The 26,184-nt window shown below is 44.4% G+C and overlaps 1 protein-coding gene across 1 annotated transcript in view; it reads right to left on the minus strand.

The window, feature by feature from the left end:
- Nucleotides 1–26,184, minus strand: part of myo10 (myosin X) — a 156,278-nt gene that overhangs the window by 16,914 nt on the left and 113,180 nt on the right. The window contains exons 16-31 of the mRNA XM_084056351.1: nt 26,108–26,176; nt 25,208–25,290; nt 24,471–24,579; nt 23,998–24,078; nt 13,656–13,780; nt 12,759–12,873; nt 9,400–9,506; nt 8,230–8,493; nt 7,773–7,812; nt 7,023–7,256; nt 5,485–5,780; nt 4,833–5,133; nt 3,963–4,199; nt 3,329–3,449; nt 1,764–2,007; nt 893–988 (exon numbers count right to left, since the gene is read on the minus strand). Of these exons, the coding sequence (XP_083912477.1) occupies nt 893–988; nt 1,764–2,007; nt 3,329–3,449; nt 3,963–4,199; nt 4,833–5,133; nt 5,485–5,780; nt 7,023–7,256; nt 7,773–7,812; nt 8,230–8,493; nt 9,400–9,506; nt 12,759–12,873; nt 13,656–13,780; nt 23,998–24,078; nt 24,471–24,579; nt 25,208–25,290; nt 26,108–26,176 (2,522 nt within the window). The remainder of the gene's footprint in view (nt 1–892; nt 989–1,763; nt 2,008–3,328; nt 3,450–3,962; nt 4,200–4,832; nt 5,134–5,484; nt 5,781–7,022; nt 7,257–7,772; nt 7,813–8,229; nt 8,494–9,399; nt 9,507–12,758; nt 12,874–13,655; nt 13,781–23,997; nt 24,079–24,470; nt 24,580–25,207; nt 25,291–26,107; nt 26,177–26,184) is intronic.

Raw genomic sequence — 26,184 nt, forward strand, 5'->3', positions numbered from 1 at the left:
TGTATTTGTCCCTAACCCCCATCTGAAAGTACCAGATTTGTGTTGTTAGTGTTTCAAAAATCCTCAATATTTCACATTTTACTTCAAGATTTTAAAAAAAATAGCAGATCTACAAGCTCACAACGCGTTGTGAGCTTGTAGATCGGCTATTTTCAATGTATACAAGTATATAAGTAGGGGTCGAGGTAGGGTAGGGGGTCCCTGCTCCATCTCCCCATCCCCTGGCCCCCGGTGATTCTTTTGGGCTTGTTTTCCTAGACCTAGTTGCTTATTTCCCTCTCACAATCTGGCAACACTGCCAGAGAGGATTTTTGTACAGTCTATGGACGATACATTCCACTGTTTAGATGCCTCAATACAATTATACAGCGTGCTAAAAAAATCCGAATTGATTGGATAAAAACCTGTGATATGTCTTCTTTTATATTCCTGAGCCGATTATCTGACAAAGGACATAATGGTTCAGAAATAGTGTTTGTTCGCAAGCTGGTCCAGCTGTCTGCCATAGACTTCATAGTATTTCACCAAACTTCCTGTTCCAGTTTTGCCTCCCATGAGCATCAATGGCGTCTGCTATGCGAGCAATGGCGTCGGCCCGCCCCCTAGGCTGTCCCTTCCTTGTTTTCTAATTTCCTTGAGCCAATCCAGGAAATATATATTTTTACAAGTACCGCCCTCTAGATATATTATAACTCTATGATAGCTTCATTTGATTGGCTCAGCAGCAGATTTGAACCCGGAAACACGTCATGTGACATATGTTTCTGGCTGAGCCAATCAGACGTAGCTATGGGAAAATGAACTGGAACGGGAAACATGTATATGACAGCTTCTGGAAACCTGTAACGACAGACAGACAAGACAGACAGACACACAGACACACAGACAGTACCTGGCGTCCTCAGCAGACTCAGCAATCAGGTGATAGGTTCGTTCTTGCATCACGATGTCAATGCCGTTCTCTTTACCTGTGATGTCCACAATCTCTCTGCGAAGAAACAAAACACATTTATCATGATCACGCGACGCATTGTGATGCCCTACTTTATCTTTTTTTTTTTTTTTAATGGGACCATAATTTACCAAAACGCTCATAGTGATTGAAAGAAGACTTTAAACTAGCCACTGGAAGGATATAGTATTTATGACAACTAGACCATACCCGGTCGACGCATCCATGGGGGGATATGCGCACATGATCTGGCAACCCGGGAGGCAGTTCGTCCCATAGCTGGGCAGCCCCGTAACCATGGCGACAGTGTTTGACACAAAAACGCTAATAAGAAGCTGAGATTTGATGAAATTGAAAAACGGGCTTCACAGTTAAGTTCAGATGGTAATGGTCAATGGCTGTGTGCAAAATCAGAGCAATTGGTCCAGCCAGTGAGGAGAACCGGGTAGCTTCACCTACTCCCACTACAAACGGACAGAGGTTACTAGAATTATAGTAGGATGTTTATAAGGTAATACAATGTAAAGTTTGGCAAAAAACGATCCGCTTGAATGGAGCCCAATTGCTTCTGACACCAACAGGGGTGTAACAGTGACATTACAGGCCATTCATATGAACTGTCTACTTCCTATATAGCCTCAATTTACAACTTGGAAGCTAGCCCCTTGGTTGTGAGCTTGCAAATCACCTATTTTCGCGGAATGTTCACCGCCTAATAGGGAAGCTACACTTCATGTGATTGAGTACAGTACTTGAGCAAATGAACTTAGCTAAAATAGCTACTTTTTTCTTCTTTTAATGAATTCCTTACTTGGCGTTGTGTATCTCCAGCATGCCCTTCATCTTCTCCTCGCCGTCGTTCTCAAAGTACATGAGCTTGCTCTGCCGGAGGACGAACCACCGCCGCTTCCAGTTGCGGCGGGACAGCGTGGACGAGCCGCCGCCCTTCTTGTTCAGCCAGCCCTGCTTGAGGGCCTCCTGCTTGGCCCGGAACCACAGGAAGGTCTCGTCCTTCAGCACGCACCACCGCCGCTTCCACGTGTTCATCAGACCCCCTAGAGAGAGAGAGAGAGAGAGAGAGAGAGAGAGAGAGAGAGAGAGAGAGAGAGAGAGAGAGAGAGGACTGTTTAGAGACCTCACATGCTGTCACCAACGGGGCTCCCAGGCTTCCTTGAGGGGGTTCCAGGGGGTCCCCGGCTAAATGGGTTCTTTAACTTCAAGATTTACAAGTACAATGTACATGTACAAGCTCGCAGCGTGGCACAAAGTGACGCCCTGTGAGCTTGTAGATCTGCTATTTTTGAATAGCCAATGCTAAAACCTGAACTGATCCCGATGCTTTCCCGGTTTTAATGGTATTAAAATCGGTTTAACCACTTTTGACTATTTGGAAATAGCTGATCTACAAGCTCACAACACGTTACATCTTGTGTATGTGATATTTCCAAAAACCTTGACATTTGTAGAAGAATGTGAAATAGTTTTTAAAATATTTTAACAAAACAAATCTTGTATGGGGGTCCCTACAGACTATGTACAGATGGGGGTCCGTGGTCAAATCCATATTAATTTGTGGGTTCCTGACAAAGGTTTGAGAATAACTGATAATGATGTAGAGAAGAAAGATACAGGTCTAGATCTACCAGTTTCTTTACAATGACTGCAGTGCCATCTAGTGGTGACAAGACACATCACACAGTTTAGAAAACACTATTAGAATAGAAAGATGGAATCATGTGAATCTCAGGGATCCACATTGGAACAGATGACAGTGAAGTGGCAATTTAATTACTTTTAAGACCTTTTTAATACCATAAAAAAATGATAAATAAAAGAAAAATACCATTACTGCATCAAAAGTAATCAACAAACTATGCTATAAGAACTGGTCAAACATTGTCCAAATTGTCAAATAATAGAAAGAGGCAAATGTTTGGAAAATAGCCGATCTAGAAGCGAAGTCAAACTAAATTGAACTCCTACATTGAAAACTCCCCAGTTCAAATATGATTATTTTGGGGGGTCCCCAGTTCAAATATGATTATTTTGGGGGGTCCCCAGTTCAAATATGATTTTTTATTTTACTTTGCGGGGTCCCAAGTTCAAATATGATTCTTTCGGGGGGTCACGGCCTGCAATCAGTGAGAGCCACTGATTTATGACATCAGCCAATCTATGATATATCTATGATGTATGACACCAAATATAGGCAAGGTTCCAATGCAATCAGACCACATAAAACATATCTGGGGGGGGGGGGGGTTAGTGGATATACTTCTGTGGCCTATTAGTTAATAGTTTGGCCCTGATTGGTCCAGACACACACGCACGCACGCACGCACGCACGCACACACACACGGACGGATGCGCACACACCTTTGATGTAGAGGAAGCTGTGGAAGTATGGCAGAGTGACACAGCTGTAGACGGAGTCTCGTCGGTACGACAGCTCGTCATCTGTGTCGAAACGATCAAAGTCGTCCTCACTGTCCTCGAACTGACATGAAGAATATGAAGAGGAAAATAATAACATGTTTTAAAAGTTATCCTGTCATTCACAACTGAGGTGCATTATCAGTATTATTATTATTATGATTATAAGAAGAATACACTAACATTTACTGTCTCAGCTTTCCTACTGTCTGTCTCTCCTACACTGTCTGTCTCTCAGCTTTCCTAGAGCTTTCTTACTGTCTGTCTCTCCTGCACTGTCTCCCTCTCAGCTGTCCTACTGTCTGTCTCTCCTGCACTGTCTCCCTCTCAGCTGTCCTACTGTCCGTCTCTCCTACACTGTAAAAACAGAAAGAAAAATCTTAATTTGTTCATTTAGAATCCCCAGAAGCAAAGATTCGAGTTAAACAAAGCAGAAATGTTCGCGCTAAAAAAAAAATGCAGAAGCTTAATTTACAAAAAAAACACAAACGGTTCAAACATGGAGATAGGATGTTTCTGGCCGACATCGACGATACATGACTTGTGTGACTGGCCAACAACGTGTGGTTGTACCCACCGATGACTGCGCTCCCTCTGAGCTGAAGCGGTAGGCCCCTGAGCTGTTGTAGGTGCCCACGGACCCCCTGCAGTCCGGGGACCACTGGCCCCCGGCGCTGCGGGGTCCCGACAGGGCCAGGCTGCCGCTGGACACGATGGCCCCCTCGTCGTAGTCGTCCTGGTCGTAGTCCGAGTCCTCGTCGGGGGGGATCAGCTCCACCAGCTCGTCCGACGGAGCCTCTGAGGAGGGCGCCCCCTGGCGGGAGGGAGGTCAAGGTTTAGTTGACCGTTCATTGTCACACAAATAATTGTGATTAACTCTTTGCCTGCCACCGACGAGATTTCTCTTCAGATTCTGCTAAGGCGCAGCCTGCCATTGATGAGAATTGTTTGTGTTTTCAGTGGTTTTCCACCAAATGGCGCTGTTCATTACCCTATGAATGATGCTTTCACTGCCAGATGATGACAGACCCGGATCTGACTACTATTTTCTATGTCAAGTAAAAAGCTTGTTTACTTCCTGTTTTGTTGTGGAAAAATGGCTTTATCGCCGTTTCTGTTGCTTTTTTGCAAAAACAAGCCACATTCAACTGGTTATTTCGAGGCAAGAGTTAACAACTTAAACCCAACACATTGTTGAGTCCCTAGGGCTCTATACTAGTGGGTTCATTTTTTTCAGCAAAATACATTTGCTGAAAATAGCTGATCTACAAGCTCGTATCTTGCATTGAACATTGGAGTATATAATGATATACTATAATAATAATAAAAATCTAATAAGCTAAACATAATTGTCATTAATACTCGCATTTAGTTCAACATAATTGCAATTAATTAATGAATTGATTAATCAGGCAATTCCATAATAATGGCGACGTTGGGGCTGTACCTGTGGGAGGCAGTAGGCGGAGTCACCGCTGGACGAGACGCTGTGGCCGCCGGGGGGCGGAGCCAGAGGGGGCGGTACCGGCGGCAGGGGTAGGGCCATGGTGGGCGGGGCCAGGAGGGGGAGGGGCGGGGGCAGGACGCCGTCGTTGGCGTACGGGTCCTCCTCCGCGGACGAGTCGTCGCTGGTTCGAATCCCGCTGGTGCGCTGGCCGTCAGAGTGTCCGTGCTCGCTGGGGTTGGGCGAGTCTTTGAACGCCTCGTCGTCGGCGCCGAAACCTTCGTCCACGTCCTCCTCTTCGTCCCTTTGATTGATTTGTTGGTAGATTGATTAATGTATGTTTTAATTGACAAAAATGCATTTTATATAATTATATTAATAATATATTGCAGTCTGGTGGAAACCTTGTACAGCATGTCCAAAACATTTTGAAATAGTGAAAATAGCCGATTGACAAGCTCACAACGTGCCACAATGGGTCAACACAAACAATGTGTGTTTTTTAAATATTTAAACAATGAAAAGCATTAACAAACATGCCTTGATAAATAATAACTATGTTGGACGCACATTGAACCTGGCACCCACATGGGCGCCACACGTCACCCACATGGGCGCCACACGGCACCCACTTTGACCATGTTGCATGGCGTACCTTTCTGCGTGTCTCCTCCTCCCTCCTCCTCCTCCTCCACTTCCTCCACCTCCACCACCTCCTCCTCCTCCCTCCTTCTTCTCCTCTTCCTCGCCCGGGCCGACGCCCAGCGACGTCTCGATGTTCCGCACGCACTCGTCGATCTCGTCAAAGTTGAGCGAGTCGAGGAAGTGCTGCGCGGCCAGACACGCCTCCTCCTCCAGGTGACGCAGCTCCTGGTCGCGCAGCAGCTGGAGGCGGAGCAACGAGGCCTCCGTCAGAGAGAGCTCCTCCCTCTCCTTCTGACGCTGCAGCGCCTGCGTTGATTGATATAACAAACGGAAATAGTTATTAAAAACGGAAGAAACGCACGATAAAAGCCCCGCAGGCTTGTTTCCATTGTCTTCCACGCAAAGAAGGGGAGGGGTCGCAGGGGATCAATAAAACAATAATAGTCACATTAAGATTGAAAAAACAATATTAACAATATTAGACAATATTGAATCACTTAGAAATAAATAATGCACATTGTAGAATTGAAAAATAATGCAAATAATGCACATTGATAAAGATGCTGTAAAAACGCACCATTAATCAAAGGAAAAACGAATAAATAAATGTGGTGTTTTCTCATAAAAATATGAATTAAAAACATATATACAACTTAAAGCATCTTTAAAATAAACAAGCTTTCTGGGTCTTTCAAATGAAGTGAAAACAGTCAGTCAACTAAGCTCCCTCTGGTGGAGGTGATGATTTCGTAGACTAAAAAGTATGACGAAAAATGTTTGTCTACTACTATCTCAGCCTGATCGCCAGAGAATTAGTATACATTGCACGGATTTGTGCACGTCATTCCGTGCATAGTCGCCTAGAAACCCCCAAATTCCGTGCATATGTACGGGGAGTCCCACGGTGGGCGTAACCAGTCGCAACCCGGAAAAACCAGGAAGTGGAGCAGTCCCCACAACAAAATTTACGATTCTGTGCCTATCGGTACGTAACTCAAACGCCGCTGAGTAGGCTCAAGGGAATGTCGCTATGTTCAGGACGGCAACTCGCGCGCTTTAGCGCGCTCGGTGGTCCTTCACAAAGCGACAATTCCCTTGAGACTGCGCGGCTCCGAAATGGTTTAGTCACAATGGGGGAGATGCGAGGCGGCTATGCACGGAATTTGTGGTTTTCCAGTAGTCTATGCACGGATTTTGAGAAACGCTGAAAAACGTTCAATGAGAACGTTTCCTCTGGCGATCGGGTTGACTATCTTTTTTCACTGACGAAAACAAAATAAAAAACCAAATAATAATTTCATGCATGGCTGTGCGTGGGTGTTACGCTCGGACAATACGCAATCTACAGCCAATAGATCGGCTATTTTCAGGCACACAGATAAGTACACGTCAGGCATTAGACGCCATCAAGGCCTGCCAACATAAACTTCAGCCGACTAAATCAACCGTAGATTTAGTTGACTAAAACTAGACTAAAACGAAAACAATTTCCGATGTCTGAGACTATGACTACAAATGTTGCAGTCAAACTTAGCGCCCATCGCTAACCTGGATCTCCCGCTCCAACCGCAAGATCTCCTCCACCTTGGACGCCTCCTGGGGACGGATGGCTGTGGACGACGACTCCTCTCCTCCCTCCGACAGCTCCTCCTCCTCCTCCTCCTCCTCCAATGACGAGGCCTCCTGGTCCTCCGTGGGGGTGGGGGTGGGGGCGGAGGGCGGAGTCAGAGCGGCTAGGCGTTCGGCCAGTCGCAGCTCCTCCAGTCTCCTGAGCTCCTCAGCCTGGGAGGAGAAAGCACAGAATGTTCATGAACCGTCTGGACCGAGCAAAGCACTGACATGATCAGAATAATTATGTACATTACGTCTAGGGCAGTGCTTCTAAACCTGTGGGTCGGGACCCCCAGGGGGTCCTCAAATGTTTTGTTTTTGTTTTTTGTTTTTGGGGTGGGGGGGGGTGTCCCTAGATGACAGTAAAGGGACAATTTCATGACTTTTAAGCCTGAAAAAAGACTGCATCAAAAGTAATGAATAAAATATACTATAAGAGGAAAAAAATTGGCCAAATTGTCAAATAATATATACAAAATATATATTATAATATATATAAAATATTTGGAAAATCTAGATCTACAAAAAAAAAATCTAAATCTAAATCTACAAGCACACAACACCTCGCAATTGACGATTATTGGCTGAAGAATGCGACAAAAACAAAAAAGAAATCCATGAATTCTCTCTCCTTTTTTTTTAACTATCCCTTTAATGTGACTTTACAATAAACAGAATGGGTCTCACCTCTCTGGACAATCTCTCCATCTCCAGCCTCCGTCTCTCCCTACAGACAGACAAACAGACAGACAGACAGACAGACAGACAGACAGACAGACAGACAGACAGACAGACAGACAGTCAGACAGACAGACAGACAGACAGGCAGGCAGACAGACAGACAGACAGACAGACAGACAGACAGACAGACAGACAGACAGAGAATGAGACCGCAGCTGTCATGATATAACAAAGTGGACAGACATATTCAGTCTGATTGAATTGAAAACCTATCAGTCATCTGGAACAAGGTTAATAAAGATCCCGGTACACAACGCGCGCACACCCACACACACCCACACACACACACACACACACACACACACACACACACACACACACACACACACACACACACACACACACACACACACACACACACACACACACACACACACACACACACACACACACACACACGCACCTCTCCATCTCCTCCTCCAGGTGTCTCCTCCTCCTCTCCAGCTCCTCCTCCTCCGCCTGGCGCCTCCTCCTCTCCTCCATTAGGAGGCGTTGCCTCCTCTCCTCCACCAGGTGGCAGTACACCCTCCGCGCCCTGCGACCTCTCAGGTGTCTCTGCAGCGTCAGGGCGGCGCGCCGCACCAGGACGAACCTCCGGCGCCAGAGCAGCGCTCGCACGTTCTTCTGGATGACCACGACGCACTGCAGCAGCTTCCTGTACTGCTTCCTGTGGGCGGGGACGACAAACAAATGAACAAAAGATAAAAAAATAAAGCAGAAACCCACTGCCAGAACTTTTTTTTTTTTGCGTTTGCCCACTGCCAGAGATTTTTCATTGAAAAAAAAAAAGTACTCAGGAGCCGAGATACAGACTTTTTAAGTTTTAAGTTAACAAGGAAGTGGATGGGAGTCCAGATCTTCGAAAAATCATATCTCCTTGGCCTTTGGGTCAAATTTGAAAAATAGTTATGTTTTCTACGTCAGTGGCAGTATTGGTTAATTACGTCAGTGGCAGTGGATGAGTTAAAGGAGTAGTTCACCCCCAAAAATGACTTATTTTCTATCAATTACACACCCCATGAAGCCTTGAATTTGTTGCTTTGTTTGCTATTTTTGTTTTTGCCGCATTCCTGAGCCAATAATTTGATGACCGACAGAATCACCCCGTCATCAAATTATTGTCTCAGCAATACGACAAAAACTAAAAGTCATGAAGTCATTTTTTGGGTGAATTTCTCCTTTAAAGACCCCGTAGAGGAAATTCAACAATTTGTTTCTCAACGCATCATACACGCAAAAAACTAAAAAGTCACGCCTGAAACATTTCTTGTAGGTTTGTGAAGACGGTTCTTTTCTGTCCTAGTGTGCAATTATGATTACATGTTTTAGTGCAGCATGGGAAATGGTGCAAACGTCCAAAGTATTCATTTTTCAAGCTCCAGATTCACTTGCAAAGCTTGTACCTCTTCACTGAAGAGATACGGTGTAGACGGGGGGTGCGGGGATAAAAAGGTTAAAGGTCGCTAAAACATTCTGTCACACCACTAGCACTAATCTGTGTGTGTGTGTGTGTGTGTGTGTGTGTGTGTGTGTGTGTGTGTGTGTGTGTGTGTGTGTGTGCGTGCGTGTGTACCTGGCCATGTATCCCATGATGTGAGCCTGGATGATCATGGCTGCTTTCAACACCTCCACCTCCCTCTGGTTCTCCAAGCGATGCTCCAACGACTCCTTCAGAAACACCTGCGCGCGCGCACACACACACACACACACACACACACACACACACACACACACACACACGTGCACAAAACATTGTGGGATAAAAAAAAAAGAGAAAAAAAGGACATTAGTTTCTATTTCAGCATCTTAACTTTCCAGGAGGAGAATTAAAGGCTGTAGTTTCTATGTGCTTGGAAATCCCCATCGATGATGTCACTGGTAGGCGGGTTTCTGAACCGCCTTTCTGAGTAGACAAAAACGATGGCATCTTAGCGGCCGTGTCATGGCAGATGGCAACTTAGAATAAACACAGCCCCTTATAATGAGTATTTGTGAGCACCAATTAAATGAAGATACGGTCAGAAATGGGTGAAGCGTTGCTTTAAGGCCTAGCAGTAACATTGATTTAAATGCACTCTGCTGCGCTGCGCTCGCAGCTCTTTCATGCAACACATGTCAGGGTCATTGCGGTCAGTGTGTGTGTGTGTGTGTGTGTGTGTGTGTGTGTGTGTGTGTGTGTGTGTGTGTGTGTGTGTGTGTGTGTGTGTGTGTGTGTGTGTGTGTGTGTGTGTGTGCGCGTGTTTCTGTGCGCAGGCGTGCGTCAGGGTCATTGTATAAATCTTCTCTGTCGGGTGAAAACCGAAGAAACCGAGAAAACATTATAAAAAAAGGGGGGAAAAATAACTTCCGTTCCAATGGATCCAATGTAGTTATTATTTAGTCACAAGCTTTCGTTAATACTTTTCATTGGTTCAATATTTATAAAACACACACACAGACATTTGACCCCCTTTAAAAAAAAAAAATGCTAACATTTTATATCTACAAGCTCACAGTGCGTCACACTTGAAATATGTAGATACAAGGTTTCTTGCGTGACAGCGGCACATGTCAGGGTCATTGTTTACATGCAGCTTTATAGCTGCAAACTTAATCCCCTGGAAGTTATGGGTCCTCGGCTGTGTATACCAGAGTTCCTTGCTCTCCTGGGGTTTGACCTCTGACCTCCCGCTCACAAAGGGCTGAACAGCGTCAGTCAGATGTTAGCGGAGGCCGCTAGCGCCGCTTTGTAGCTCTAATTAGCATAGTAATGATTAAACAGGATTGGTGCACGCTGTTAATTGGCATGCTGCTGCTATTATCTTCCTCTCTCTCTCTTCTCTCTCTCTCTCTCTCTCTCTCTCTCTCTCTCTCTCTCTCTCTCTCTCTCTCTCTCTCTCTCTCTCTCTCTCTCTCTCTCTCTCTCTCTCTCTCTCTCTCTCTCTCTCTCTGTGTGTGTGTGTGTGTGTGTGTGTGTGTGTGTGTGTGTGTGTGTGTGTGTGTGTGTGTGTGTGTGTGTGTGTGTGTGTGTGTGTGTGTGTGTGACCTTCTCAAGCATAAGTGAGTGCCTTCCGACCAATCAACTTGATACATGTGTATCACAGATGACCTGAGGGTGTGTTGTTCAGAGTGGGAAGTCAGTCGGATCAGTGGATCAAAACGTAACCTCTATCTGTCCGTCTGTGTCCCTTTTACTCACATGTCATCGGTATGACGTCACAGTACTGAGGTCATAGACTGGCGTCCAATATATAATAATAATGGGTACTGACAGTACTGAGGTACTGTGACAACGAGTAAAACAGTTACAATAGATGTTACCAAGGAGCATCATTCCACAAGCCACCGGCCTAGTACCACTAAACAATAGATTCAGCACAATGTGTCAAAGATTCCACAGCCTGGACAGACGTCAACGATATGGGATCAGATCAGAGTACGTCTGATCCTATGAGAGAATGTCAGTTTTGCCCAAATATGGTATTATAAACTGACATCTCAATATGACATCAGTCTGACACAGTTGTTTGCGTGGCATTTTTGCCGCCTTACCAATATAAGTTGTAACGTGTGCGATAGAACCACATTGCTGTACAGAGCTAGACTTGATCAATACGTTCATTCACTGTGGTGATTTTATCTGAAATGCTGCGTTGGACCTTTAATATTAAAGGAGTACCAAAGAGAATCTTAAGCGAGGCTGTGACAGTGAGGCAGAAGCTATACTCCTTTGGAGGGTACTTTAACAAGATCGACAGGGGTCAGATTCATGTGCATATCTTCAACACAGTGTCTCTGGTCTGGATGAAGTTGCCTCGTGACACAACTGGGAAAAGAAGACGTACCCTTTATGTCCCCGCAAACCGAGTGTCCCACACAGCTGTGCTGATAGAAGATATCATCTACATCTGGGGGGGAATAGTGGATTTTAAGATAAAGGAGGATGGCGACTGGATTACCGTCCAAGGCCGCAACTGCAACGTGCTTTATGCATTTGATGTTGACACCCATGAATGGTTAAAGGCCAATATTTCCGGGACTGTTCCAGAGGGGAGGAGGAACCACTCAGCATGTGTCTTGGGGAAGGCCATGTTTATACATGGAGGATGGAACAAGCTGACTGGATACAATAATGACACCTACAAGTTGGACACAACAACAATGGTCTGGTCTTTAATTAACACCAGAGGCGCTATGCTACCTGGTTCATCAGATCACTCTGCCACTATTATTGGGACAAAGATGTTTGTATTTGGGGGTGAAGAGGACCAGAACTACAATAACACTATCAGAGTGTTTGACACAGAAACAAACTTATGGCTGAGCATGCCATCTGCACAGCTTCTTCCAGAACAACGCAGAAGTCATTCAGCCTTTACCTACAATGGAGAGCTGTATATATGTGGTGGCCACAGCGGGAACCAGGACTTCAATGATCTGTGGAAACTCAATACAGGGACCTTATCCTGGAAGAAAGTTGAGCTCAAGGGAAAAGGGCCATGTTTCATGAATGGCCCATGTTGCATGGTGGGAGACCGTATCATCCTCTTTAGTGGATACAACCTGCATATCCTTGACTTGAGTCCCAGTATGAAGACTTTATGCAAGCTAGCAGTTATTCAGTACGGTCTGGAGCAGTCTGAACTCCCACACAACATCAGGTGGGAACTGGCAGCCATGACTACCAACAGCAATTTATAACCTCAGATCCACCGTCCATCAAGGCTACGTCTGTCTTGCCTAAATATGGTGTTCAACGCTAACATGATCAATTTAACATAAATCGACAGAGATATGCGCTCCACTGAACGCACCTTGTGCGTTCAGTGGAGCGCATGTGTGTGTGTGGTCACAAACACATAAAAAAAGTGAAACTGCTAGTGAAACCTTTTTTTTAACTACAGTTTATAATAAATCAATATGAGTATGAATTAAGTCAAAAGTATCTCTCACCTTGGTCTTTCCCAGCTGCCATTCTACACAGCTGCCGTCATAGAGGTGGAGCAACTGCAGGCACCGCCCCCTGGGGTCCTCCTGCATGGCCACGCCCCTCATTAACGCCTTGTACCTGAGGGAGAGGGAGGGGAGGAGGAGTCAGAACATGTTCACATGTGACTCACCTGGCGACCCCACAGAGAGACACCTCACATGATGTCACCATTAAAGCATTAAAGTTTGGAATGAAAGGATAAAACATCAATCAATATGAACCCATTCGATCCGGGAACGCATCTGTGTCATTTTAAGATTTCTTTGGGTATTCAAAAATAGCAGATATACAAGCTCATAGCATGGCACTTGTAGAAAAATCTTGAACATTTTTGCAAATCTTTGAATATATATATTTTTTAAAGCTAACATTTGTAACTCAAATCTTTGCTTCTGGAGGTCCCTGGAACAAAACATTTTGCAAATGTTCGCTTTAAAAAATATTCAAAGATTTAAACCCATTTTCACGATTAAAAAAAAAATGCAGATCTACAAGCTCATAGCGCGGCACTCGGTGCCGCGCTATGAGCTTGTAGATCTGCTATTTTTGATGAGCCAATGTATAAAATAATGGTTAAAGCTTAAATCTAAAATGACACCGATGTGTTCCCGGATTGAATGGCGTTAAAATCTACTTTTTTCCCCCCTCATTCTCATGACACTGTTGGGCCATGCCACCTTGAGCCGTTTGTTGCAGGCATTCTGCTTTTGCATTGCTTTCTCTTACTTGACTTTATACCAGCCATCGCAGAGCGGCAATGTGCACAGTTTTGTGTACAGTTTTGTTTTTTGTTGACAAGGTTTTTACCACACGTTCAAAAATGACGCAACAACGCTTGCAAGCACAGTGAGTGGACCCACCTGGAGCAGAACTCCTGGAAGGGCCTGCGGACGGGGAACCCGGTCCTGCGGATCTTGACCGTCTCCAACATGCCCGAGTACCTCAGCTGGTTCAGAACCACGGCCTGGTCAAACTGCTCTGGCATCTGTACAAAAGTATTGGCAAAATATACTTTAGGTACCAAAAGTAAGAGTACTCATTAAGCAGAATGTCCCATTTCACAAGTTATCATATTGTATACAATAAAAGAAAAATCTAAAATGTATACAAATCTTTTGAAAATAGAAGATCTACAAGCTTGCGACGCGTCAACATCTATAAAGTAAATATTAACTAAAGTTCACAACGCGTCACGCTCCCGTGAGTTTGTAGATATTATTCATTTCCAGCAAAGAGGTTTGGTGGAGAGGGGAAAAAGAGCAAAAATCCTAATCCCAAGTAGCCTACAGAGCCAAAGGTCAGGTTAACATGAATTAACATGAATCCAACATAATTGTACAGAAAATATTATGTGTAAACAAAAAAACAAACAAACAAACAAACAAACTAACACATTAATTTACTCAACACTGATGATAGTGCTGTCAAAAAAAGTCTATGAAATCTTTAATGTGCAACACAATGTTATACAATATGTAGTGGTGCGTGTGTGTGTGTGGGGGGGGGGGTCCCTGCTTCATCTCTATAAGGGGGTCCTTGGCCTGAAGAAAGAACATTGAAGACCCCTGATCTACATACAAAATAGCAACAATAGCAACATCAATGCATCACTGATGTGTGTGTGTGTGAGAGAGAGAGAGAGAGATATGGACACGCCCCCCTCTGACGTCTATGGCCAAACCGCACGACACAGCCGTCCCTTTAAACGGGGACACGGACGTACGTCAGCACACACGCAACACACACACACACACACGCAACACACACCCAAACACTGCCGTCCCTTTAAACTTGGACACAGACTTACGTATACGCACACAACACATATACACACATGCACGCATACACACACACACACGCACACGCTGTGTCGTCCCTTTAAAACTTGGGCACGGAATATAATGCAATATAATTTGTGGCTATCGGGGGGGGTTGAAACCTTGTATGTCCAAAAGCGTTCCTTATTTGATCATTATTTCATAAACATTTTTTTATAGTGAAAAATAGCCGACCCACAAGCTGCGACGCGTTGTGAGCTTGTGGGTCGGCTATTTTTCACTACTCCTGTGCGACACTCTTGTATGATGAAACAGGGCATTCATTTACGAAAAACAAAAAACAAAAGTTGAAATATGGAGATGCGAGGTTTCTGCCTGACGACAACGATATGCAAGAGCACAACACACTCGACACACACACACGCACACCACATACCAGTCGTACAACATTCACTCATCCAGTGTTGTCCGTCTGTACCAATAGACCCGGGCTCTGTGTGTGACAGTGACAGAGTGACAGAGAGTCATTCAGCACGGCCACGGTCACCCCCGTCACCCCGGGGTGCAACCCCTGTCACCCTGGTGGGCGTACGTAGAGAGGGGGACGGCGGAAAAAACAGGGTGGCTTTTATGCGCGCTAAAAGTGTGCCTTTATTCACCACGGAATCGACCCCCCCCCCCCCCCGATGGACATGCTGATAAGACTGTACGCACGCGCACGTTTGTATTAACTATACTTGAGAGGACGTTGATATTTTTAGGGACGCCGATTTTGTGAATGCCGATTTTTGGGGGGCGGGGGGGCATTTTAACCGTGTAAGCCTAAAGCCGAGAAATCGCAGATCTACTGATTGATTGATTGATTGAATGCTTTATTAGCAGTTTGCTAAAAAAACAAAGCACAGGAAAGTACAGTTCAATACAAGGTCTGCTAAGAGGATTTGAAACCCAAGAAAGCCTATGGCTTTGTTTCTACCAGGGTCCTTTGTATTCAATACACAGTTAGAAAGACAAAAACTGAAATATGTACAGTAAACAGTTCGAATTGCAGCCACCTGTAGGTACTCTTTTAGCGGTTTTGAAGGAGAGTAGGGTTTTACACTCCTTCACGGCTTTTGGTAGGGCGTTCCACATGTTTGTGGCATAGCAGGAGAACGAATTTAACCCCTTGTTTGAGCCAAATCTGGGTTGGACGTGATCAGTGGAGCTAGCAAAGCAAAGCAAAGCAAAGTTTGTTGTTTACCCAGGGTGTCGGACTAAGTACGAAACTTGTTTCCAGCCGGACCCTGCATGGAAGCCTTGCTCAAGGGCTATTCAGCGGTGATTCATGATTGATGTGATGAATTGGGGAATCGAAATAGGGACCTTCCGGTATCAAGGCCGCCCCTCTAACCACTAGGCCACCGCTGGTGTTGTGATTGTGGACGTTTTTGAGGTACCTTGACAGGTACAGTACATGGGTGTCTTTGTGGTGTAGTGTATCTTGTGGCCCATTGCAAGTTGCTGTACTCTGTCCTCTACCCTCAGCCATCCGACCCTAGCAAAGTGAGCAGGGGTTAAATGAGTTGTGGGTGTGAGGCCAAGAAGTAGCCGGACCAGTTTGTTTTGGGATGTCTGGAGCCTTGTTTTTAATAAGGCCTTTGTGGTGCTATGGTACCATGAGGTGCATGCATAGTCGAAGTGACTTTGGATGAGTGCTCCTGCTAGAGTCCTCAATGTATTCCTAGTGACCAGAGAGGAGATCCTGTACAAAAATGGTGTTCTTTGGTTGAATTTTTTGATTACTTTAGTTGTCATTTTATCACGGGAAAGATTTGCTCTAATCCCCTAAACCTAACTACTAAATGCCTCTTAATCCTAATCTCAACCTGAATCTTTTCTTCTAATTGTAAACTATTAACTAAACATCTTTTCTTTTTTTTTAACCATAAAACAACCATTTCTCTTGTGAGGACCAGGAAATTGTCCTCAAGTCTATTTCTCAAATGTGGGGACATTTGGTCCTCAAAAGTGTAGTTATACACGCGCGCACGCACACACACACACACACACACACACACACACACACACACACACACACACACACACACACACACACACACACACACACACACACACACACACACACACACACACACACACACACACACACACACACTGATGCAGAGACAAACATGAGGACAAGATGACTTGACTGAATGAAACCCTTTAATGAACAGAGACCGGATGGAGAGAGAGAGAGAGAGAGAGAGAGAGAGAGAGAGAGAGAGAGAGAGAGAGAGAGAGAGACAGAGAGAGAGGTCATTAACATAGCGGTTGTTTGCATAATGAGATGGACTCTCTGTGTCAGATAGCTGTGCGTCTCTCTCTTTCTCTCTCTCTCTCTCTCTCTCTCTCTCTCTCTCTCTCTCTCCATCCATATCTCTGATTCTTTGTTCCTGTCTTTCTGTCCACTACGACTTCACACCTCTGCGTGCGGTTCAAACTCACACCAGAGGTGTAATGGAAATCTATAGCTGTACTGAGAGGCGTTCGTATGAACAGTGAGACCAGGAGACCACACTGGGGGGTAAATGTAAATGTAAATTCCTATAGAACGGAGGTGTCGTTTTTTTCCTCCTTTTTTTCTCCTTTGTACACGTAGTGTTTTGTATTTGCTGATGACATTATTGTGTTAATTTATTATGCTATGTTGATGAATTGAACACATAGGACCACAACGGAAGCAAGTCCCCCAGCGCTTTTTTTTTGTGTCATCCTTTTAGCCGTAACGTCTGACTGTACCTCGTGCTGTTTACATCTCTGACTGATAAAGCATTCAATCACTCAATCAATCAATCAAACAAACAAACCACAGCATGCCAGGATTCTTTTTTTTTTTAAACAGCAAAAGTAGCAGATCTACAAGCTCTTACGGGTCTAGTGCTTTTCATGCTTTTGTGTGAGGCTGCAGTATGATCAAGTATAGGGCGTTGATTCCCCCCCCCCCCCAAAAAAAAAAAACACACACAAAGTTTGAATATGGAGATGAGAGGTTGTAAACGATATATTCTCTCTGGGAGTCAAACCAAGAGTATAGCTGGGCAAGTCTTCCTACACACCAACGTGTTTTAAGCTGACGAAAATAGGTGACATGTGAATCAGCTGTTTAGACTCAGAAGGGGAGGGGGGGGGGGGGGGGGGGGGGGTTGTGATAGTAAACAATAAACTAAACAACCAGTAATGACTGAACAGGTGATAAACTGAAAACGCAGGGTCCCACCATAGAGGTGACTATAAGCACGCAGGCAATTATTATTACCCTTATTATTATTATTATTATTATATTACCACTATTGCAAACGAAGCGTAAGACCAGGCATAATGTCATGGATTTTACAGTAAGCTAAACTGCTGTAGAAGAGATATGATCCTGTCTCCTACGTCTGTGTGTCTCTCTGTGTGTGTGTGTGTGTGTGTGTGTGTGTGTGTGTGTGTGTGTGTGTGTGTGTGTGTGTGTGTGTGTGTGTGTGTGTGTAGTCAGTAACCCCCTGACAGCTCAGGCCATTCAGTGGACAATAGGGGGCCATTGGACAATAGCCCCCACCGGGAGAGGTGGTGGAGGCCCTGGTGGAAGGGGGGGGGGGGTATGGTGTGACTGCAGAAGTTTCGGGTGGGAACAGTCAGACGGGGATGGGGGGGGGAGACCTTTGCCCTTTGACTCTGAATACAAGGAGGACCCTGACAAGAGGAAGAAGGGGTGTGGCACTCACAACACACACACACACACACACACACACACACACACAAGACAACAACATAATACATAACACGCTATGATACAAAACACAACAACAACATACTGTACAGCATGACACAACACAGCATTCACAATCTGTGATGCAGCAAAAGTTATGAGAAAACATTAAACGTGAAACAGTTTAACGAGTGCAACACCCGAGACTTGAACCGGGGTTCTATGGTGTGGGAAGGGAGACCCGGGACACTAGAGCTAAACATCTTAACCACTATAGCCTAAAAGTGACCCCCCCCCCACCTTTCTCTTGACCGGAGGGGATGTTATGGCTTTTGGTCTTTAGGCAGAGTCTAAAGAGTCACATAAAAACATTGGGCCTCATTCATGAACCGTACTTACGAACAATTGTGTTCTTAGAGCCACTTAAGAAGTTTTTTAAGAGATTTTGGCATTCACAAATGTTTTCTTAGCTGTGATTTGTTCTTAAGTTAAGAAGAAATCTACGCATACTAGAGAGCACTCTTAGGGTGGCCTTTGAGTTCTTAAGTGTGATATGTTTGTGCAAAAATAATTAATTCTCGAAGTTTCTTCAATTCTACAGTTGTATAATATAGGATTTAAATTACAATAATATTTTTATCATATCTTTAGAGCAAAAAAGGTTCTCAAAGGTGTGGTCTGGGGACCCCCAGGGGTCCTTGAAGCTGTTCCAGGGGGTCCACAGCAAACGAGGAACAGTTTAATCACTTTAACCCTATTTTATACTTTGTTTGAAAATAGCTGATCTACAAGCTCACAACGCGATTTTGAACTTGTAGATCGGCTATTTTCGAAACATTTTGATAAATCTTGAAAACATTTCCCTAGCAGAAAATATTTTCAGGTGGGGGTCTGCAGCCAAATGCATCTAACCCAAACAGACCCGGTTGAGTTGAAGCCCAAGCCCCATACCCACCCCATAACCCCCCACCCAACCCACCCTCATCGCCCCCCCATACCCCCACCCCCATATCCCGACATTCGCCACACCCCCATTTTCAAGTCCCCTTCCTACCTGAAAGCCCCCCCATACCCACCCGTCACACCCATCCCCATACCCCACACAGCCCCCTACACCCCTCCTTGCACCACCATATCACCCACCACACCCCTATTTCCACCCCATTACATACCAAGCAGCTGCTACCTTAAAGACCCTCTATATCCACCCACCAGCTTTCAGTACTAAAATGTTTTATATCCACTACTAACGCTACTCCTGAACATGAAATATGGATAACATTTTTAACAGCTAATTAATGTGAGAGAAATAATAAAATACATTCATTAATTAAATAAAATAATTTGCTGTTCACTTCAGATGTACCTCCATAGAAATATTTATTTATTTTTATGTTTGGAGTATGGTGTTCCACCATCTTTAGGCTTTAGTATTCTTTACTTCATTCTCTCAACTTTATTTCTCTGTGTGATTTCCTGTGATTTCTGTGTGCAGCAATCACACACAGGTGTGACTGCAGGCAGAGCCTAAGAACATTTCATGAATCTGACTCGACTTCTCTTAGGAATTCACTTAGGAAGAAATTTAAGAAGACAACTTACGAATTTATTGCTGAATGAGGCCCAATGTTCCATGTTTGAAGATAATTGAATTGTCAAATGTTTAAACAGCTGAAGTATAGAACACGGGTTTTGCATCGATAATGAAAAATCTGCAAAGCGACTTGTAACAAGAGTTTCAAATAATTGCAGTGGAGTAAAAAATAGACCCGTAGCACTAGCCTAGTGTTACATTAACTATATGGAACCAAATGGACCCATTGCCTAGTTTTAAATTAACTATGGAACCAAATGGAGCTGTGTGTGTAGCGATTGATAAGGATATTCTCATCTTCACGGTAAAGGCACGCCTCCAAGTGCTGCCAACCAAACTGAATCTGTCCATCTCTCACTGAATCTCTCAGAGATTCAGTGAGATTAGAGTAGAAGAATCGAACAAGTAGAAATACTGAACTACACATATTCTAATTCAACTTGTCAACAGTTAATGAGGCAAAACAAACTATCCCGACAACTGTCAGTTCAACTACTTTAACCCTATATATACATATATATTTGAAAATAGCCGATCGATTTGTGAGTGGCGTTGTGAGCTTGTAGATTGACTATTTTGAAAACATCTTGAACAAATTAGAAACATCCTGAATATTTTTTTTTAACACAAATCTTGTATGGGGGGGGGGGGGGGGGGCAGGCAGACAGACAGACAGACAGACAGACAGACAGACAGACAGACAGACACACACACACACACACACACAGTGTTGACACTGTCAAACAGTATAAAAAAGAAACATGCGTTTGGTCAGCGTTTAAAGTGATATCATACAACAACAACCAAACCATCCAACTGACAGCATGACATGAACGAGGAATCAGCCCCAAGGTGCAGATGTTGCAAACAGCTTGGTTTGCGTGTGTGTGTGTGCGTGTGTGTGTGTGTGTGTGTGTGTGTGTGTGTGTGTGTGTGTGTGTGTGTGTGTGTGTGTGTGTGTGTGTGTGTGTGTGTGTGTGTGTGTGTGTGCGTTTGTTTGTTTTGTTTGTTTATGGCAGTGACTACAAAGCCACGCATCCGCACCATGCCGAGAGCGGTGCACAGCGCACGCGGGCGCACACGCGTGAACACGCGCACACACACACACACACACACACACACACCCCTGCCCTGTGCAACAGGGCAGGCTATGCTACAAGTCATTAAAACACATTGCTTCTGAATGAATGACTCATTCATTGAATTCTTACCGTGCATGTTATCGTAGCTTCTTATTCCACAAAGTTTCTGCAGAAAAATATCTGTGTCTCTCTCTCTCTGTCTCTCTCTCTCTCTGTGTGTGTCTCTCTGATGCTGTGTTCAACACACTGGCAGGCAGTGGCTACAACACTCACTCACCCACACACCCACCCACACACCCACACACACACACACACCCGGCAGACTTGAACAAAGCCGATCTCCCCGCCCCCTTTGTGTGTGTGTGTGTGTAGAGGGGGGGTGCCCGTTGCCATAGCGATTCATCCCCTGCTGAGGCTAATTTGTGCGGGCCACTTGTAGGCCCTGACAGACTAGTGTGTGTGTGTGTGTGTGTGTGTGTGTGTGTGTGTGTGTGTGTGTGTGTGTGTGTGTGTGTGTGTGTGTGTGTGTGTGTGTGTGTGTGTGTGTGTGTGAGAGAGAGAGCTGTTTACTTTCAAATGCTGGCTGACTCCAGTGCATTCAGACAAACTGGGAGTGAACGTTACACACTGGTTTGACTTCACATCTAACACCTAATACTACACTATAGAAATACACACAGTACTACACACACACACACACACACACACACACACACACACACACACATACATAGAATGAAATGTGTTTTTATACAGAAATAAATAATGAAATGAAATGTGAAATAGTCCCCGGAGAAACAAAGACAATTCAAATATTCATGCCTTATAAAACACAGTTTTTTTTTTATATCCATATTAAATCTTAATCTTCATATAGTTGGTCCTCACTAATGCTCAGTGGTGGAAGACGTACTCAAATATTTTAATTAAGTAAAATTAGCAATAACACAATATAAAAATACTCTGTTACAACTAAAAAGGCCTGTGTTGAAAATGTTACTTGAGGAAAAATACAATATTTGCCCCAGATATGTAGTGGAGTAGAAGTAAAAGTATTGAAACTTGGAAAGACTCCAGTAAATAAAAAAAATGCAAAAATAGCAGATCTACAAGCTCAAAACGCGTCGCAGTGCGACACGTTTTGAGCTTGTAGATCGGCTATTTTTGCTACTTTTGTGTGACATTGAATGGCGAAGTATGGCATTAATTTACAAAAAAATGACAATACGGATGTAAGAGGTTTCTGCCCGACAGTAAATGCAATGTGGCCCTCTGGAGTGAGTGTGGAAATATATTGGCCCTCTCTACAGTGGCGCAGCCAGAACGCTAGTATAGCCTGGGCCTAGGCAGGAGCGGGTGGGCACGCATGCATGTGTCCCCGACCCGTGTGCGCGAATTTGTGGTTATTGGGCGGATATTGGCCGTTTTTGGCCGTTTTTTTGTTACTTTACTTCAGTTTTAGGGTTAGGGTTAGGGTTATGTTATTTTATTCTTATTTTTGCCTGATTTTACCGATTTTTTTTAACAAAAAATAATTATAAAAAATAAATAAAAATACATTTCAATTTTTTTTTTTTTTTTGCCAAATCGATTGGGTGGGCCAGCTTTCTATGTGGGTGGGCCACGGCCCACCCAGGCCACCCATGGCTGCGCCCCTGCCTCTCCATCATCAAAGTTGCCCAACCCTGGCCTAGAAGGTGTCACTCTTTGCCCCTGGTTGCAGAAGACGTTTCATGCCATTAAACTCAATGGGTACTTGACCGGAGACCCTGTCTGTCTGTCTGTTAATAATGGTTGCTTTAACGAAGAACAGGATGAAGAAATCCACCACCGTCCGTCTGTCTGTCTGTCTGTCTGTCTGTCTGTCTGTCTGTCTGTCTGTCTGTCTGTCTGTCTGTCTGTCTGTCTGTCTGTCTGTCTGTCTGTCTGTCTTATTACTTTTTAGGACAGTGATTATCATTGGATGTAGCAGCGAGGTGGTTTCCGTGACGATGGGAGATTGCATTTGATGAGCATGGATGATATTCCTGACAGCCTTTATGAGAGACAGTGACAGTGTGTGTGTGTGTGTGTGTGTGTGTGTGTGTGTGTGTGTGTGTGTATGTGTGTGTGTGTGTGTGTGTGTGTGTGTGTGGGTGTGCGTGTGGGTGTGGGTGTGCGTGTGCGTGTGTGAGAGAGAGATCAATATATTGACAGAATGTTAACAGGCTGGACAAAGCATTGCTCCAAGGCAGCAGCATAGGTCTTATGAACAAATGTTATGTATGGATGTACACAAACACACACAAATCTTTCAATATATATATTTACATGCACACACACGCGCGCACGCACGCACGCACGCACGCACGCACGCACGCATTCCCTGCTCTCTTCCATTCTCACTTTTGTAAGCAATATTTTGTGACCTAAGTACGGTTTCATGGTGATTAATCATAATTAATCACAGCTAAATTGTAATTAATCTGATTACAATTTGCAATCATTTCACAGCCGTGGAATACACACAAACACTCAAATACACAAGTATGCATACTGTACATACGCACGTACTGTATGCACGCGCACACACAAAGACACACACACAAACAAGTATATTTGTAGATGGAAACTTGTGCACGCACACACACATAGATGCACGCACACACGCACACTAACACGCGTATCCGCACATAGCAGCTGGTCATAGCGTCTGTAAGGCTAGATGATGGCTTTTCAGTGAAACTTAATGTAGTGGAGTGTTGGGGGGGGGGGGGGGGGGCTCCCAGGGGACATGAGGGGGGGGGGGGTGCGCACGTGGCTCAGGGGCCCCTAAAACGGCCCCCAGAGATGATCTGCCTGTTTGAATTACAGCAGGTGTGAACAGGCTGTGTGTGTGTGTGTGTGTGTGTGTGTGTGTGTGTGTGTGTGTGTGTGTGTGTGTGTGTGTGTGTGTGTGTGTGTGTGTGTGTGTGTGTGTGTGTGTGTGTGTGTGTGTGTGTGTGTGTGTGTGTGTGTGTGTGTGTTGATTACCTTGTGTGTGTTGGGTTTTATACAGCGTACAAAGTAAGGATTGGAGGTGCTCAGCGTGGCCATCAGAGAATGGAGCGAGTTCTGGACAGGAAACAACACACACTAATGTATTATAAGTGCTGGTCATAATGCATTATAAGCTCAGTGGAACAGCACATTATAACTATCAGGTAACACTTTACTGAAAGGTTGTGTTTATAATGCATTATCACATGTATGATGCACTTATACGGCTTCACAATAGTGGGTATAAATGTTTATAATTATGCATAACAAAAATAACAAAGACACTTGGAGTTATAATGTGCTGTAAGGTGATATAGCATTGATAATATTAATAGCGTGTGTGTGTGTGTGTGTGTGTGTGTGTGTGTGTGTGTGTGTGTGTGTGTGTGTGTGTGTGTGTGTGTGTGTGTGTGTGTGTGTGTGTGTGTGTGTGTATGTGTGTGTGTGTGCGCGCGAGAGAGTCTCACTTTGAACTGGGAGCTGACGGTGGGTCGTCGGTGTTTGCAGCTGGACTTGAGAGTGTCCTGTTTGTTACGACTGGACACGTGTTCAAAAAGGTCATACACAAAGTCCAGCCTGAGAGAGAGAGAGAGAGAGAGAGAGAGAGAGAGAGAGAGAGAGAGAGAGAGACAGAGAGAGTTGGAATACACAAAATGAACAGTTGGAATACACAAAATGAACAGTCTAAAATCAAGAGGGAGGAAAGCAGATATAGTGAAGATATTCATAAAATGAGGAGCATTCAAAAGCATTGCATCCATCAGGGTAACTACCTGAATTGTATCACGTGTAAATTGTTTTATAGTTTGTAAGGTAGTTGGTTTAGATCCTGTTCTTATGGACGGGCATTTTATAATACTAACTGCACTACTATTTTAGTGCATAGTCTTAGCCTTTTTAGTGTTTTTCCCTAATAAAGTAGATTTTTGTTGTTGTTCTCTCCTCCCATGTGAAAGCGTCTTTGGGTACTTAGAAAAGCGCCATATAACTTTGAGGTACTATTATTATTAGATTGCACTGATCAGAGCAATGTCAGGGGCCCCTGCCATGAACCCTGGGGAGCAAACGTGGCCCCTGGGCGTGACTATTCTCATGGCAGACCCCTGTGGACGGCGTTTGTGCCAAGTTCGGTGCGGATCGGAGCAACGGTGTGAATGAACCTGAATGACAAAAGGTTGTAATGTTTTTTGGTTTCCATGGTTACCTGCTCTCTCTCAGCATGTTGAGAATGTCGTCTCTGAACGTGTCTCTGTTCTTCTCCAGGATGCCTCTGACGTCGTACACCACCTGTCCACCGGGGGGAGACGCAGAGTCGTTACGGCAACGTACACCGACAACCAGTGAAAGAAAAGTACTCAAATGTTTTACTTAAGTAAAAGTATCAATACTGCAATGTGGAAGTACTCCTTTACAAGTAAAAGTCTGGAATTAAAAAAACTACTTGAGTAGATAAGATACTACATTTACTCCACTACAAAAGATACAAAATTGGTATTGGTATCAAAATGTACTCAAAGCACCAAAAGTAAAAATACTAAAATGTTTGAAAATAGCAGATCTACAAGCTCACAACGTGTGGCGATGCGACACATTGTGAGCTTGTAGATCTGCTATTTTCAAATAGCCTAGGTATGAAATAGGACTAAAGTGTTTAATGCATGATTCATAATATAATGATTTATATCTGCAAAGTAACTAGTAACTGAAGTTTTCTAATAATTGTAGTGGAGTAAAAGTACAATATTTGCCTCTGAGATGTAGTGGAGTAAAAGTAAAAGTATAGACAATTGGAAATACTCCCGTAAAGTAAAAGTATAGACAATTGGACATACTCCAGTAAAGTAAAAGTACCTCAAGATTGTACTTAAGTACAGTTCTTGAGTAAATGTACTTAGTTACTTTACACCACTACACACACACGCAGGCACGCACGCCCGCCCGCCCGCCCGCCCGCCCGCCCGCCCGCACGCACGCACGCACGCACACACACACACACACACACACACACACACACACACACACACACACACACACACACACACACACACACACACACACACACACACACACACACACACACACACACACTACACACACATCTTACCTCTCCTGCATAATGTCTGACTCCAAAGAAATGAACAGCGACACGTGGCTTCACATAGAATGGATTTTTCTGAGAGA

This window comes from Gymnoscopelus microlampas (genome assembly GCF_963454915.1).
Source record: "Gymnoscopelus microlampas genome assembly, chromosome: 5".
NCBI lineage: Eukaryota > Metazoa > Chordata > Actinopteri > Myctophiformes > Myctophidae > Gymnoscopelus > Gymnoscopelus microlampas.